Here is a 17170-nt window from a genome sequence, read left to right on the forward strand (position 1 = left end):
CTGCTGCCATTTTGCTTCAGCCAAGCAGGCTGAGGCGGAGCACAGCAGGCAGCATCCCTGCCTGTCCTCTCCAGCTGCCCTGCTTCTGGGGGGGGCAGCTACCCCCCACCCCATGCTGGGTACGCCCATGCAACACCCTACAGTTCCCAGGATTCTTGCCGGGATGGTGGTGTTGGAATGTGCTTTAAATGCATGGTGTGTATTCAGCGCGGCATCGTGCGAGGTAGGGAGAAGCTGCACCTGTTTAATTCCTGCCTGACATTGCAGCTGCAAAGGGGCCTTGCTATGCCACGAAATACCGGTACTGTACTGAAATCATTCGCTACTGGCTAGCTGGCGCCACCTGCTGGCACGAATTAGGCATTCCCGGTCCTCCTCCGAAAAAGACCAAAGCGAATGAAGCAGTTTCTCCCAGGTTTCGGTAATCTTCGGCTTTTCTCGAGCATGCTTCGGAGAACTCAGGAAAAGAAGGCGGGGCTGAAGACTCTCCAGGGGGTGGGGTTCGCGACAGGCTGGGGTGAAGAGAAATAACTTGGTCTTCTTTCGGCAAGTTCCGGAAAGGCTCGGTTTTATTTCGGCCGCGGCTTTTGGGCTATGGTCTCCTTTCGGAGATTTTCGGAAACACTCGTGTTTTCTTCCTAACCCCACCCCCAACCCGCGACGCGGATTCGGGAGCTTCCGGAAAAGCCCGGCTCTTTCCGGCTGCGCAAGCGTCAGAGCTAGCCGGAGTCCAGCTGCTCCGCTGTGCGTGGCGGGTTTAAGGGAGCGAGCGAGCAAAGGAGGGTCGCCATCGCAGGGTCTTTCTGGGTCGGCCATGGCGTCCCCGTCGCGGAGGCTGCAGACCAAGCCGGTCATCACTTGCCTCAAGAGCGTCTTGCTCATCTACAGCTTCGTGTTCTGGGTGAGCCCCTCTCGGGAGGAAGACCCCGCCCCGAAGCCCACCTTGCATCTGGCCGTCCCACTGAACAATGGGTCCCTACAGCCCATTGGGCTCACCCTTCTCCAACCCCATAGACAGCAACGGGGCACGCTGCCCGTCCTGTCCTGGGGTGGGGGGGACAGCACTGCATATTGCACGCTCCCCCTTCCTATTCTCATAGGTAACAGGTGGGTAAATGCCCTCCCTTCTGAGACACCCCCACACTAAAACCTCAAACCCACCCTCCCACCCCGTCTTTGCTGACCCCACAGATGTCGCTTGCTGTTCCTGTGTATAGCATGATGTATCGTCTCTGCTGGCCCTACAGAGAACAATGACTCCCCCCGCCCCGCACTCCAATCTCTCCCGTCCCATTCAGTGTTATAGAACAGATGGCAGCTCCCCCCCCCGTCTCTCCCCCTTCTGGCAACCCTATAGACAACCACAGGGCAGGCTGGTTCCATATGCATTTGTGTAAGGGCGTAATGGGTCGGGGGGGGGGCGTAATTGCAAGTTTTGAAAACTTTGTAGCGGTGTGATTAAAGTTGTTATAACCTGCCCTGGAATCTTAGGGTGAAGGGCGGCCAATGAATTAAAAGAATAGCGAGGATGATGTAATCCTGTCCTATGCATTGAGTATAATGGGAGCATAGAGTTTTCTCTTCCGCTCTGCAAAGTCCATAGATACCTAGCAGTTGGGTAAATGCCCCCCCCCCCCGCCTCCAATCCTGTCTCCCTGAATACCACATTTTTCTCTTACTAGAACACTGTATGACAGAAAATGCTTGCCTTGTGCCTCTTTATCCTAAAGAGGACAGAGCCCTTACTCATATAAAGCATTCTGCTATGATTATTTTTTAATATATCACCTCACTCTCTCTTACACCTTCCCCAGTTTCCCTTTGGAAATAACGACTGCTCTCTCCTCCTGCCCCTATGGTTCCCCTAACCTTATATGAGCCGAAACATGTGATATACCCAAATGAAGGGTGGCTCTCCAGATACTGTTGTTCTCCAGCTTCCACCATCTCTGACCATTTGCTTTGCTGGCTGGTGCTGATGGGATTTGGAGTCCAGCATCATCTCGAGGACCACTGGTTAGTCACCTCTGTTGTAGAGAAGAATGGGGCACAATTTCAGCCCTATAAAGGTTTTAAGGTATATTCGTGCAATTCTGCCCTCCCCTCCGAACAATGACCTTTCCTATAGTTGATAACTGTACACCTGGCTCCTCCCTTTCCTATATAGTGCCTCTGAACCTGTAGGAAGAGAAATGAGACACACAGACACACACACACACACACCCTCTGCATCTCATAACTCCATAGAGATTAATGGGGCAGGGCCACTGTCTGTCCTATACTCCAATCTCAGCTCAACCCACAGACTCTTCACCTGTAGGAAGAGACATACTCTTCGCAGCCTCTACTCTTGTTTCTAGCGATCCAATAAAAAACAATACAGAAAACTGATATTAGAAAGGTTTGTCCCCCTAGGAATGTTCCCTCCCTCCAGGCCCACTGAGAAGAACTATGCAGCAGTCAACTCTACGTGGACTTACGGTAGTTGGGGTGGGGGTGGTTGGGGAGAATGTCACCTCCCCAGCTTCTTTTAGCAGTCTGACCCTCACGTTGTAGGAAAGAGCCTCTATCTCTCATAACCCTTCAGTGATATAATAATAAACCCCAATTTTCCAGCACTGCTCCCGGGGGGAGGACGGAGGACTTAGCAGTGTGAGCATTGCACCTGTGTCTGTGGCACAGATGGCATAATGTGTGCTGGTGCGCTGATGTGCCTTTTTGTGCCAATAAACCCTGTGGCAATTGGTTCTCTTTCCCTTTGCTCATTTTTTTTTCATTTGCCTTTTTTGCTTTGTTGGCCCTTTTTGGTTAGTAGCAAATAACATGTGGAATGCATTCTGTAATCCTGTCCTTTCCTTTCATCACTGCTGCTTCAGGCTTCTGAATCAGGTGAGTGTGGTTTTCTCAAGGAGCAGAGCCACTTTTCTCCTTGAGGCATGCAGGTTCCATACTCTCTCTCTCTCAAAAATAATTACAAGGTTTTGTTTTTGTGCAAAGGAATAAAAAGACACGTAAAGAATGCAGAAAAGAGAAAACAAGACCAATTCTCCATGGTTCTGATACAATACTAGAAAAGTTTCTGTTTTAACGAAAGTGAATTTTGCAAGCCCACATAGAGCCAGCCATAGAATTGTAGAGTTGGAAGGGACCCCAAGGGTCATCTAGTCCAACCCCCTGCAATGCAGGAATTGCATGGAAGGGGGGGGAAACCCACCCACTGTCTATAATGCAGTGGTCTGAGGACTCATAGCCCAGGCTATATTTGAACATCCGGCTTATAAAAGTGTATCTGGACATTTGGATGGCTTATAACAATTTATATGCTTGAATTAAGATGTATTCTGAATGTGACCTGATGAGGGTTTTGGCTTTCACTTTCCCCCTTTGTGTTTCTTTGTAAAACTTCTTATAAAAATACGTAAGATTCTAATTTTAACAGTTTGGGCTGCAAAGTTAATTACTATTTTTCTTTTACTCCCGCACATCCTGTGGAGAAAACGATATAGAGGGCAAGGTTCATGTTGACGTAACAGGGATGGATCAAAATAAAAGCCATGTTCAAACATCATTTCTGAGTGCAAATGAAAAGGTCTTGCTGCGGTGGCCTGAGAAACAATCCTCGGCTTCGCTGCTTCAAAAAACAGGCAATGGGAGAAAACCTTATGACAGGGAAAACAAATTCCCTCAGGTTACATACCTTTGGAATTCAGTCTGTGTTTATACATTGCTATGGGAGCTTGAAAGAATTGAGAGGAACCAGCTTGCACAGGTGTTTCTAGACTTGTAGCTTTGTTTTCTTCTGAGACCAGAGAGAGCTCAGTGGTAACTCACCATATCCTTTTCACACAGAAAGTCTCAGGTTCAATTGCCACCATCTCCAGTTTATTCAAATTTATGTTTAAAATGTTTATTAGCTGCTCTTTAGCTAAAGATTCCAAGGCTGCATACAAAGATGTGGATAAAACTGTAACAGCGTATAAATAATACTATATAAAAGCCAGCAAATAGACTTAAAAAATAAAGAAGGAAAAGGCAAAATCCCAACTAAAACATCACCTCAAATAAAGCAACAATCAATAAGGTATTAAAACTGGTGCTAGGACAAAGGATTGGGTTCCAGGTGACTTGAAAGGCCTGTGCTGGAAAACCTCTGCCAATAATAGTAGTTTTCCAAATAGGTAAAAAACGCCGGCTCCCTTGGCCTGAAAGCCAGATGAGCGCTGCAACCCCGTGGTCACCTTTGACTGGACTTAACTGCCCAGGGGTCCTGTACCCTTTTTTACTTAGTTTAGGGATGCAGGTGGCGCTGTGGTCTAAACCACTGAGCCTCTTGGGCTTGCCGACTGGAAGGTCAGCAGTTCGAATCCCCGCAATGGAGTGAGCTTCCATTGCTCTTTCCCAGCTCCTTCCAACCTAGCAGTTTGAAAGCACACCAGTGCAAGTAGATAAATAGGTACCGCTGCGGTGGGAAGGTAAACGGCGTTTCCGTGCGCTCTGGCTTCCGTCATGGTGTTCCGTTGCGCCAGAAGCGGTTTAGTCATGCTGGCCACATGACCTGGAAAGCTGTCTGTGGACAAACACCAGCTCCCTTGGCTTGAAAGCGAGATGAGCAACTAACCCCATAGTCGCCTTTGGCTGGACTTAACCGGCTAGGGGTCCTTTACTTTTTTTTTACCTAGTTTCCCAAATAGTCTGGCTTGGTAAAAGGTAAGAATGAGAAATCTGACCTTTCAGATGATGTTGGACTCAGCTATCAGCCCAAGCCAACATAACCAGTGGTCAGGGATTATGGGAGCTGTAGTCGAGAACATTCTGGGCACATAAGGTTTTCTTTCTGGGTCTCCTCCTAGTGATGTTGCTTATTGCATGCCATCATCACTGAGCGTGTGTGTGTGTGTGTGGGATGTGCCAGTCTTGTTCTGTGGGAAATGGGATGGAAGTTGACATGGACATTGACAAGGGCTGGGACTTGCCTAGTTAAGCTGATGTGAATTTAGTTGCTCATTTTCATGCTTAGATCACAGGAAGGGGCTGGGGGTGGGGAAAGGGTAGATTTCTTCCTGGCTCCTCGGTGTCTGCTTATGGGGCAGAATGGGGAATCATTGCACTCTGCTTTTAAAGCAGTTTTCATACCGCCGTAAACAAGTCATGGCTTCCCCAAAGAATTCTTGGAAGTGTAATTTGTTAAGGATACGGAGCGAAGGCCCTTATTCCCCTCACAGAGCTACAGTTCCCAAAGTTTGCTGGGAACTGCTCAACTGGAAATTGTAGTTCTTTGTGGGGAATAGGAGATGCCCTAAAACTCAACACCCTTAACAAACAACAATTTAGGGGGAGGCCATGCTGTTTAAAGTGGTACGGTACTGCTTTAAATGGATAGCGCAGGTGGGATCTTAGCATGAAGCCTGGTATCGCACGGATAATTAGGATGAATGAGCACATTGCAAAGGTGTGGGCCTTTGTTTCATGCAGTGCCAGTTCTTTGTTAACTGGCTGTTAAAAAGTAAAATGCATCTACAGAAACTTTTTACAAGTGGCTCGTTGTGTCTAATGGAGTCCTTCCTCCCCGCCCCCCTTTCTAGTTCTCTGGCATCATCCTTCTGGCAGTCGGCATCTGGGGGAAGGTAGGCCTGGAGGTGTATTTCTCCCTGCTAAATGAGAAGGCTACTAACGTCCCCTATGTCCTCATTGGCACCGGCACAGTTGTCGTCCTCCTAGGCACCTTTGGTTGTTTTGCAACATGTCGGGGAAGCACATGGATGCTGAAATTGGTAAGTATTAGGGCGGCACAAGGTTGCAGCACCTGCCTTGAAACTCACAGGATTCTTCCAACTGTGACATGTAGTGATAACTGCTATATCTCCCCATTCACCCATTTGAATTTTTTTTTAATGGCGTTTGCATGCTACCCACTGTGGCTGTTTTCTGTCTCCACTATTGGAGGCCCTATGCCTCTGAATACCAGTTGCTGGTAGGGAAGAGCGCTGTTATGCTCAGGTCCCAGCAGGCATATCTGTTGACATTCTACATATAGTATTCAGCAGAATGAAAACAATCCTCTTTGTTTTATTTTGGTCACATATACAAACGTAAATTCCTCAGTCCTCTAGTGCGGAAGCTATTTGAAAACTTAATATGCAATTACATTGCTTTCTGAAGTGCATGTGAAATCTTGGCTGGGAATGGTCCCTCTTATTGAGATGCTGCTGCTGTCAAGAACAGGTGTTCCAAAAGATTTCCATGTCTTACTGGGAATTTTTGTCCAAACGCCTATCGCCTTTTTGTATTCTTCCCAAGTCACCATCTCTGGACATGAATGGACCTTCCCTAGTGGTAGTTCCCCATTTGTGAAATGCTCTCCCCAGGGAAGCATGCCTGGTACCATTGCTGTCTGTTTTAACATTCCTATTTACCAGGGCATATTTTTTAAACTGGGAAGGTAGTTATGTTAACAGCCTCATTGTGCTGATCCTTTAAGTGGGGTGGCTAGGACTTGTTCTTTAAAAGCTGTTTTTAATCTGATTTTAATGTCTTTGTCATTTTATTTCTTACTGGGTAAGTCGCTCTGAGGCACTTGAGTGCAGAAATGCAATGAATAAATTAAATAAATTTCAATGGCAGAGCACATTTTGAAAATATCATCTAGTGTTGCTTTGCCCAGCCACTAGAGACTGGCTGTTCCAAATGGCCTTTCTTGGGTTTTTATCAGTATTCCAGCAGCTTCAGCTACCATAACGTATACCACCTTATGCAATTTTTTTGTTTTTACTAAGGGTAATCCAACTGCTGTCTTTATCTAGATAACTAAACAGAGGAGAACTTTTAACACAAACTATTGACTTGTGCTACAGCCTTCCACCCAAATATGCAACTCTCCTCACACAATTTTGCCACGTACCAGTGGTACATTCTGTGTAGATTCTCTGTGTAAATCATATGGCAGTAGCAGGGTTGTAACTTTGCTGGTCTTGATCCTTCCTTTCTGTCCACAGTATGCCATGTTCTTAACTCTCATCTTCCTTGTTGTGCTTGTGGCTGCGATTGTGGGCTTTGTCTTCCGACATGAGGTGAGTTGGTTGATGCTTTTTTTCTCTCCTTTATATCAGTGGGATTGATCAATACGGAATTGCTTTCCCCCCCTTCCTGCTTCATGCCGTTGACCATGACTTGCTTTAACTGAATACAGGGTCTGTGCCATTGAGGTCAGTGTAATCCCCTAGACCAGCCTTCCTCAGCCTTGTGCCCTCTAGACAGTGGAGGCTGGTTCATTGGGTTAACTGGGGCACTGCCCTGCTGATCCTCAGTCTGGCCTCAGCTTCCCCCACCTTCCTGCCTTCTTACTTACAGCCAGTCCAGGGGATGGGGGATGACATAGCCTGGGGCAGCTTCCTTGTCTTTAGCCTTAGTGTTGTCCTTGTAGAACTTAGGAGAGGAATGGGCTCAAGAATAGAATTGGTTGCTGTCGTAGGCTCTGATTCCATCTCCCTATTGGGCTTCCTGCCTTCTGCCCAAGGGAAGAAGGCCCAGAGCCTGGGAATGAGTGGTCAGAGGTGTGAAGAGGGCGGAGAAAATACAGGCAAGATGAAGGAGCCTCAGATTGCCTGGGAAGGAACCTGGGAAGGAGGAGACTTACAGAGCTGTGAAGAGGGAGGAACCTTCAGTCCTTTCAGCTGTGTCCTCGGGGCAAGATGTACTAGGAAGAGTTGCTGTGCCCACTAGGCCTGGCCTCCTGAGGTGTTTTGTTTCTTTGAATCAAGATAGTTAACTTTCTGACACTGTGTGAGTTATTGCTGGCTTGCTCCTGGCAAAAGCTATCCCTACCCACTGGCCATATTGGCTGGGGCTAGTGAGAATTGCCATCCAAAACACCTGGAGGAAAGATGGTTGGGGAAAGATGCTCTGCGTACCTAAGGAATGACATTTGTAGAAATGTTCCGAGTACGAACAACATTCAACCATGGAGCAAGGATTCTATTTTAACTGAATTACATAGCAGAAGGTGCTTCTTGTAAAAAACAAAACAAAACAAAAACAAAAACAAAACCTGACTAATAAGGACCACTTTGGAGTTCCTTGAATAAGGCTTTTCATTTGGAAATGGATACATAGGTACTGTCCCCGAAATGTCATAACACAGGTGAACCTCTGGCCCTTCATCAAGAGGTTGCTGAACCATTTGCCATGGCTGTTGGGGCTGAGGGGCGTTGTAGCTCAACAGCATCTGGAGGGCCAAAGATTTTCCACATCTGCCATAGTGCAAGTATTGGAGGAGTGCCATCTCAGAACAGGCAACCTCTCCTCTCTAGTGCAGTGTGGAATGGTGGGTAGAGTGTTGGACTGCAACATGGGAGACCAGGGTTAGAATTGCCACTCAGCCAGGGTTGTCATGAGGGTAAAATGGGGGAAAGGATGAAACTATGTGTGCCATCTTCAGCTCCTTGGAGGAAAAGTGGGATATAGATATATAACTATAAGTGTAAGAGGAGCTGCCTCTTCTTAGGGGTTGCCACCCACTGCACATGAATGGATATCTAAAGACAAGTGTGCTTTTTCAATTAAAATGTGATTGATTTATTACTGTGCAAAGTGAACAACAGATTGACCAATATTTCCTTAATTAGGTGATGGCCTCTCTCTCTCTGCAAGCAGTGATCATTTCTCATTTTCTCTGCAGATTAAAGACAGCTTTAAGAATAACTTTGAAGCTGCTGTGAAGTCCTACGATGGGACCAAAGATGAACGCAGCAAGGCGGTTGATACCATTCAGAGCACAGTGAGCATTCACCTGTCTTTTTCCAACTGGCCTAAACTGCTCTTTGTGGAGATGCCAGCAGTTAAAAAGGGGCCTGTGCTACAAAGTGGGGTGCAGAGGAACAAAGAGAACAAAAATGCCTGTCGCAGAGACCCCCTGGGGTATCTTCCCTTTGCCTGATGTCCCCCCTCATGCTTGCAAGAGGTATCCCATGCCCTAAACACAGTTGGAGGTGGAGGTGTTGTTGCTTCTGCCTCAGCAGGTGTTCTGCGCGAAAGGCAAATCTTCAGCTTAGAAAGCCCAAACTTGGCCAATGAGGCCAAGAACGGGGAACTTGCATCCCTGCAGATGTTGTAGGGCTCTTGATTCCCATCAACCCCAGGGATAGCAGCAGGGCTAGGAGTCAAGGATGATGGGAGCTGGAGTCCCGCAACATCTGGAAGGGTAACAGTCTCTGCTTCCCTGCCCTCCATCTTGAGGGATGGAGTCAGAAGTGAACGGGACCAGAGCCAAAGAGAATGGAGCTACAGTTTCTTTCTTTCTTGGCTTCCATGCTGCATAGGAAGGAAAATATATCTTCCTTTTGTGTACAGGATTGCAGTAGGCTGTGGGTTTGGAGCTGCACAGTGGGATCAGGACCAAAGACAGATAGTTTATCCATTTATACCGGGGATGGAGACCTCTAGATATTGCTTGTTTCCAGCTCTCATCATCCCTGATGGCTGGTTGTGGTGGCAGGGGCTGATGTCCACACATACTGGAGAGTTACAGGTTCCTCTGTCCTGAAGCTATACATTTTATTTCTTCCCGCGAAGAAATTCATGTCGGTATGGGGTATAAGTGAAAGACAGCAGAGCAGAAAAGAGTTAGGCTGCTGAAAGATGCAGAATTCCAACCAGACTGGATTTTTTAAAATGGTTATTATATTATTTGTAGAAGTTCAGTACGGTTTAACATACTGCAAATCTAAGCCATTTATGCTAAAACAATAAAAACGCAACTATATTCAACAACCTTTTCTAAAAACAAGGTTTTAAAAAAGCCCACAACTGTAAGACTGTATAAAAATGAATGAATTGAAGAGTCCAAAAGGGCTCGAGGACAAAACAAATTTTTAAGAGACATTAAAGGACTTTACTGTCTCTGCTTCACGACTTATTTGAGGGAATGCATTCCAGAGTGGAGCAACCGGCAGGGAGGGGTCTCCTGGGAAGATTTTAAAGATCAGCTTTGCCTGTCTAGGGGAGGTGATCTGCTAAAGTTGCCCCCTTGCAAATCATTTGTTTAGTGGGTGAACATGTGGAGATCGTCAGAAGCAGTCACGTGTTTGTGTAGCTGTGCAGATTGGGGTGAAAGGGTATTTTGGTTTTATTTCAGAGGAATGTGGGACTGGAGTATGCTAGCCAAATGGTGTCATTCATTATATGTGGCTTCCTCCTATGGCTTTTTTAAAAAATAATAAATATGGGTGTTTTTTAGCTTTTTAATTTATGTTGGGTTGAATGTATGTAATAGGCTTTGAGTTACTTTTTGTTATAACCCTCCCCCCAATCATCATCATCATAATAATAATAATAATCTGCCATCTCTGTCGTCCTATACAGTTGCACTGCTGTGGTGTCTCGGACTTCACCGACTGGAATCAAACTGCCTATTTCAAACAGAAAGGGATTCCTATGAGCTGCTGCAAGTCTCTGGGGAATTGCACGGTAGACGATTTGAAGAATCCAGCAATAGCGAAGGGGAAGGTGTATGAGCATGTAAGCCAACCCAAAGCTGTGCCCTTCTGTGTGGCTTGGACGAAGGGGCTTAACAGGCCAGGAGGAGCTGCTGTAATAACGAAGCTTTAGCCTCTGGCAAAAAAGAAGAACCCAGACTTCTCTAGAGATAGTGTAGGACTGCAGACAAGAAATAGGGAACTAATTGCCTGCGGACACGCATTTCTCTTTGTGGGTTTTTTTTTTTTTGTTATTTTTTAGGATGTTATATATATATATGCAGTCAGACGGAATAAAGACTTAGAGGTATAATTCAAGTTTATGTTGAATTAAGATTTATATATGATTTACAGATGATGTGTATACACACACACACACACACACACACACTTATATATGATTTACTTATAATTTATTTATGATTTATTATATTCGGGTTTAAATTTTTGTTTACTTAAGATTATTAATTTGTAAGTATTATTTTTTGCTTTGTTATTTGAGTTTTGTTAGTATTGTTTTGTTTAATTTTTCTATTTTGTTTGTTGTTTAGATTTTGTATATGTATTTTAACCTCAATAAAGTTTAATTTTAAATTATTTAAAAAGAAGAAAAAGAAAGAAAGAAAAAGAAATAGGGAACTAATTGCCTGCGGACACGCATTTCTCTTTGTGGGGAAGAAATGAAGCACACATGCTAATTATTGTGTTTAATTCAACGTCCCTTAAGTAGAAACTGCAGACTAACACCTGTGATCTATGGGATGTGACAGCGAGAAGCAGGCCAGTATGGTGCAGCAGCTGAGGTTATTTCAAGGCCATCAGAGCTGTTTTGAATCCCTTCCCCCATGATGTTCCACTGTTTTGTACGACTGATAAGGGGATATAGTCTTCCTGCCGTGAACAGGGAGCAATAGTTTGTTTTAAATTACACCGCGATAAAGGACCTGTATTGAGGTCAAAAACATTAATATTGACACAGCCTGTCTCAGATCAGTGGACATCCTGCTGTGAAATCCTTTTCTAACTTAAGATGCTTGGATCCTTTCGAGGGCTGTAAGTGCTTCCTGTTTTTCATGAGTGGGAGTTGCCTGGAAGCTTGAATAACCATGTTACCTCCCTCCCTCCCTCTCTCACTCTCTCTCCCCCCCCCTCCCATTTGTAGGGTTGTTACAGTCTGGTGATACAGACAATGGACTCCAAAATGAGCATTGTAGCAGGGATCTCCTTTGGCGTTGCTTGCTTCCAGGTAAAGTTTTTGAAAGTGGTTCAGCTTGACCCTCTTCTGCCCTAATAGACTTGTATTTGTTCTCTCCCCACCCTGCTGGGCTTTTTGATCCTTCTTATCACTGTATATAAAGCATACATACAGCACCCTTCAGAACTGAGGAGTCAGGCGGCAAATCTGGAGGCAGCCAGTTTGATAAGACCTTCCATTTCCACCCCCTTTCACATAACTCAGACTGTTGGCTCCGTGCCAGGAAACACACTGTGTGTGGCCAGGTTGCCATTCACAGCATGGACATGTGGGTGGCATTTACCAGCCTGATCTTTCCAGCATGCTGGCAACATGAAAATAGTGGTGTTAAGTGGTGCTGTTTGCTGTCGAATCCTGCTGGGAGCTTGGATACTTAGGACTCAAAATCACCTGTCTACAGCAGCTATGAGCAAGCGTTTAAGCAACCCAGGCATAGCATAGTCCGACTTAAAACACTGCATGGCAGGAAATGAGCCACAGCTCTTCACTTATGTGAAGCAGTGGATCACAGAGATAAAATTCCTCAGGGAATTCTGGGAATTGTCGCCCAGTGAGGGGAATGGGCATCTCCTAACAAGTCTCAGCACCCTTAACAAACTACAGTCCCCAATAATAAGCCTCTGAGCAGCTGGTGTCAAATTCTGAGTGGTCTGCCATTCATGTAGTGATGTGGTCCAGCCCTGCTTAGCATCAGTGGTGCTGGATACTCTTCCCGTCAATCTCCATGTGGACTTCCTTTGCTAGGTACTAAGCTGACACATCAGCAAAGAGTATTAGAAGACAAGAGCCCATGAAAAACTATGGGCACAATCTCTTATTGGCTATCATGTTAGCCCAGCCATGCGACTCATTGCAACGTTTGTTCTCTCTGCTTTAGATGGGCTGAAAGTAATTTATGGGGAGCTTTTGCTCTTTGGGTGCAAAATGACTGCAAAATTATATCTGCAGGGCTGCCAGTCATGCCTACCCAGATGTCCACATGTTTTTAGGTTTTAGGTCCACATGATTTGGGTTTTGCCCATCAGGTTTCTTCTTCTGAAAGATTATACTTCTGCAAACCTTGGGTTGATGCATCGCTTCTGCATAGGCCAGAATGGCTCTGTTCCACTTCCCTTGTCAGAGGCATTATGTACCTGAATATCAGTTGCTTGGAATCTCAGGTAGGCAGAGTGTTGGGCTCAGGTCCTGGTTGCAGGCTTTCCGTGGGCATCTGATCAGCCCTTGTGAGAACAGGAAACTGGACAGGATGATGCAGCAGGTCCTTTGTGCTTACGTTCTTCTCTATCAGTGGTCCCATGTTGGCTATAACATTATTAGCACCCACTTAGCTGTGTTTGCTCTTAGTGTTTGGATACTATAGTTTTTCCAAGGATCTTTCTCAATCCAAGACTCAATTGGACACTTCCTGTTTTCCCGTTCCTTTTCCATCGCCTTTGGCAACATTGCTAACAAGTCACAATACCATAAATGTGTGGCCTTTCCCCCCTCTATAATGTTTCAGAAAAGGTTCTGCCTCAGGCACAGATATAGAAAATGCAGTGTCTGTCTCTTCTGACCGCTTTTGCATTGTCAGAAAATGAAGAGGCCACATTGAGAGAAAGCTGTTTGGGTGCTCTGTTTCCATGCAAGTGGATATACTTGGATCACCAGCGAAATACAATTTTAAGGTTTTTTTAAAAAATATTTCAGGAACTCTCTGATGAAATTAGCTCTTGTGCATCCTGCAGTGTTAAGGGTATTTTGATTTCAGATTGCAGCAGGCAGAGCCATTCCGTATGAGGCGGTAGAAGCTAGGCTAAGACACCCAGCATTTTGGTGCTTGTTTAGCCTCAAGTGTCTTTCATAGTTTGGGTGAAATGTGTGTGTGTGTGTGAAGTGCTTTTCTTGGTGCATTATTGGACGAGCATTTTAGGAATTTTGTATTGTACATTTTTAATTTATTTTATCTGCCTGCACTTTCTGTTGTTGTTAAGCGACTTCAAAACGTCAGGCTGGAGTCATCTAAATAGTTGCACTAGCAGGAGTCAGCACAGGTCCTGCTAGCATGGTGGGGCTTTCCCCCCTTCTCCTATCCCTACAACCTCCCAAAATCAGCTCTGTGAGGTTGGGAGAACCCCAGAACCATATGCGGGGTGGGGGCAGAGAGGGGAGACCATTCCACCAACTAACAGATGCAATAAATCATAGCAGTAATAACGATGGTGTGCTGGCTTTTTAGAGCTAAGCATTATGTGCTACTGTCATCAACTTCCAGGGGACTGGCAGATTGATGAAAATGGCATTTTTATCATTGGTAAACATCGCCTGTGGCACATCCTGTACCTTCCCTTTGAAGGGAAGATGGACTTTGCCAGGACAGACAGCCATACTTACACTCTTGTTTCTTTGTGGTGTACATTAGTAGTTTTAAACTGCTTAAGGTTAGCAGCGTTGGCTGAAAAGCTGGATGTGAATCAGAGGTGCAGGAAACTGCAGCCCTCTAGATGTTGCAGGACTTCAGCTTTCAACGTCCCTGACTGGTGCTGATAAAGAAATGCAATCCAACGAAATATACATACCGCAGGTTCCCCACATCCTATAAATGAATAAATACCAGGGTTTTGCCCCTTACCGTGGCGCCAGGTGCAGAAGGTCTCTTGGCGTCTGGCTTCCACGCTCCTCGCAGCCATGAAAGTTCAATTACACAAACAGGCAAAGATAACCATATAATCTCCGTGAAATGCATGAAATGGTAGATTATGCATGGCATGTGGGCTGACAAGTGAGGACACTCAAGAATTCCTATTCCTATTCATATTAAGATATTTTCCCTTATCTACACCAAAGGTTGAACGAAATAGGTTGTTGGGGACTTCTTTCATTTTTTAAAACCTCATCCCACTTTTAGCTTATACAAGCAGCTGCTGCTTCCATTCGATCTGGTCTTTCGCCACAGCAGCTGGCAGAGGGTTGGAGCTCTCGGCTGTGGATTGTCAAGCATTAACTTGTCACTGTCCAGCTAACTCTGCCTCTTCCTTCTGTTTTCAGCTGGGGGGGATTGTCCTTGCCTGTTGCTTGTCCCGGTCCATCACAAATAACCAGTACGAGATGGTGTAACCAGCAATCCTGCAGGCTTGCAACTCACTACAAGGTATGAGCCTCTTTACTGTGATGCCATCCTCGCTGTGTCTTGCCTTATTTGCTGCCCGGCACTTTACTAGCAGTGCTGTGTGCTGCATCTTGCGAGTTCATGCAGCTGTAGATTTTGACACAGTATTGCGTGCTGCCAAAAACCTTAGCTTCCATTTAATTTTTTTAAAAGCAAGTTTCTAGTCCTTATGGGGGTGAAGCTAGGCTAGAAACTGCTTTTGTGATGCTTGGTGAAAACTAGGACCGAGAGCTGGGCAGGTTTCAAAAGGTTTAAGGGCTCCAGGTTTCATAAGGTCTTTAGTGCCCTCCTTGCTGATCTCCTAAATCAGCAGAAGGGTATATGTAGGTTAAGCAGTTCAGTAGCTGAAGTTGCCACTGGACAGCCTAATATGAGCAGCCTTATACAAAGTGAAATTACTGGTCCTGTGATCCCAGTGCAATGGGCTTCCTGTGCCACGGAGGGCTTTTTTTAGTGAAACGCATTTTTCCGACTCAGCACTGCACAGCTTTACTTCACAATGGAAATGCATCTTGCGCTTGTGATTTCTGCATTTGCCAAAGCCCCACAAATGCAATGCCACTATGTAAACCTGTGGTGCAGCTGCGCATTGAGAATGCTGTTCCGGTTGCAGCATCTCAAAAGGCATATTGTAGAGCAGGCAGAAGTGTTAAAAAAAAAGAGCAACCAAAATAATCAGGAGCTGGAGCAACATTCCTATGAGGAAATGTTACAAATTTTGGAACTTACTAAACTTCGGGGGGGGGGGGGAGATGATACAGGTGCATAGAATTATGCATGGCGTATAGAGAAGCTAGAGGATCTTTTCTCTCTCCCTCTCTTACAATACTAGAACTTGGAGGATATCCATCGAAAATGATCACTGAGTGATTCAGTGGAAGTGCTTATTTACACAGTGCATGGTTAAAACTATGGGATTCACTCCCATGAGAAGTGGTGTATTTTCAGGCAAATGCATGGAAGATAGGTCAGCAATTAGCCACAGCAAGTCCCTGAGTGCCAGCCGCTAGGGAACAACATCTGGAGAGGACCATTACTGCCCTGCCCTGGTCCTGCGACTCTTGGAAAGCATCTGGCTGACTACAGTGGGAAACTGGAAGAAGGTCTAAACCAGGCATCCCCAAACTGCAGCCCTCCAGATGTTTTGGCCTACAACTCCCATGATCCCTAGCTAACAGGACCAGTGGTCATGGATGATGGGAGTTGTAGTCCAAAACATCTGGAGGGCCGAAGTTTGGGGATGCCTGGTCTAAACAAATCTCTGTCCTGATGGCTGACTATGATGGATGCAGCTTAGGAACATAGGGTTGTATCCAATGTTGTACTCAGAGTAGACCCATTAAGATGCATTAACATGGCACATTTAGGTCCATTAATTTCAGTTGGCTCTACTCTGAGTAGAACGTAGCTGGATGCAACCCATGACAATATAGGAAGGTGCCTTATCACACAGTTGGCCTATCTAGCTCAGTAGTCTCTGCACTGGTTGGCAGCTGCTCTTCAGGATTTTGGACAGGAGTCACTCCCAGCCCTACCTAGAGGTGTTGGAGATTTGAACCTAGGACCTTCTGCATGAAGATACTCTACTAATGTGCTATGACCCACCCCCAGTTTGAACAAGACTGTACCATGTTGTTGTTTTTACTGCAAAAGACTAACTCTGGAATCTCAACCCTGCAAGTTCTAATCTGTTTCCCCCTCCCTTCCATTCTTTGCTTTCAGGATTTCGGGACACTTTATAGTAAATTATACATAGTTTTGGGAACTCACTCCCTGGCAGGCTCTAGCTGCTGAAATCCTGTTTGATCAGACTGCTCTCAACCTGTTCACTGGAGAGGACCAGATGTGACGGCAGCTGTACTCTGCTTTATGATGATGTTGTGCTGTTCTGAAGGAGTGCTGAAAGGGACAATTTGTGTAGGGTAGATGTTGATCTTTATTTTATTTTATTTTTGGTGTGTGTGTGCGTGCATGCACTGCGAGGCTCTGCAAGAGGATATCTTTAGCCTTCGCAGTCCCTGCCCTACTGGGTTCGTTATGATTTCCATCGTCAGTATTACACGACACTTTGGACACATGTTGTTGTTTTTGTATTAAATAGGGAATCCTTCTTGTCTTGAAAACAGAATAAAAAAATTGTATACTTCCATTCTGGACTTCGTAGTTTGGCCTGGTGATTCTTGAGAAACAGTTTCCGCTTGGTAAACGCTTTGCTTCTCTTGTACTGACCGGCTGTGTGTCTTGGCTGGGAAGTGGCATTTCTGAGCAGCTTGTTGTGTGTGGTGGGAGTGGGTTGAT

General features: G+C 45.6%; 1 protein-coding gene across 1 annotated transcript; it reads left to right on the plus strand.

Annotated features, from left to right (window-relative positions):
- Positions 1-696: 696 nt before the first annotated feature.
- On the plus strand, positions 697-17028 carry TSPAN6 (tetraspanin 6). Its single transcript, XM_035113427.2, has 8 exons — positions 697-901; positions 5583-5771; positions 6993-7067; positions 8675-8773; positions 10357-10512; positions 11632-11715; positions 14752-14854; positions 16595-17028. Exons 1-7 carry the CDS (start codon positions 815-817, stop codon positions 14818-14820), a joined length of 759 nt encoding a protein of 252 aa, XP_034969318.1. The 5' UTR covers positions 697-814; the 3' UTR covers positions 14821-14854; positions 16595-17028.
- The last annotated feature ends 142 nt before the right edge of the window (positions 17029-17170 follow it).

Source organism: Zootoca vivipara, chromosome Z (assembly GCF_963506605.1).
Source record: "Zootoca vivipara chromosome Z, rZooViv1.1, whole genome shotgun sequence".
Lineage (NCBI taxonomy): Eukaryota > Metazoa > Chordata > Lepidosauria > Squamata > Lacertidae > Zootoca > Zootoca vivipara.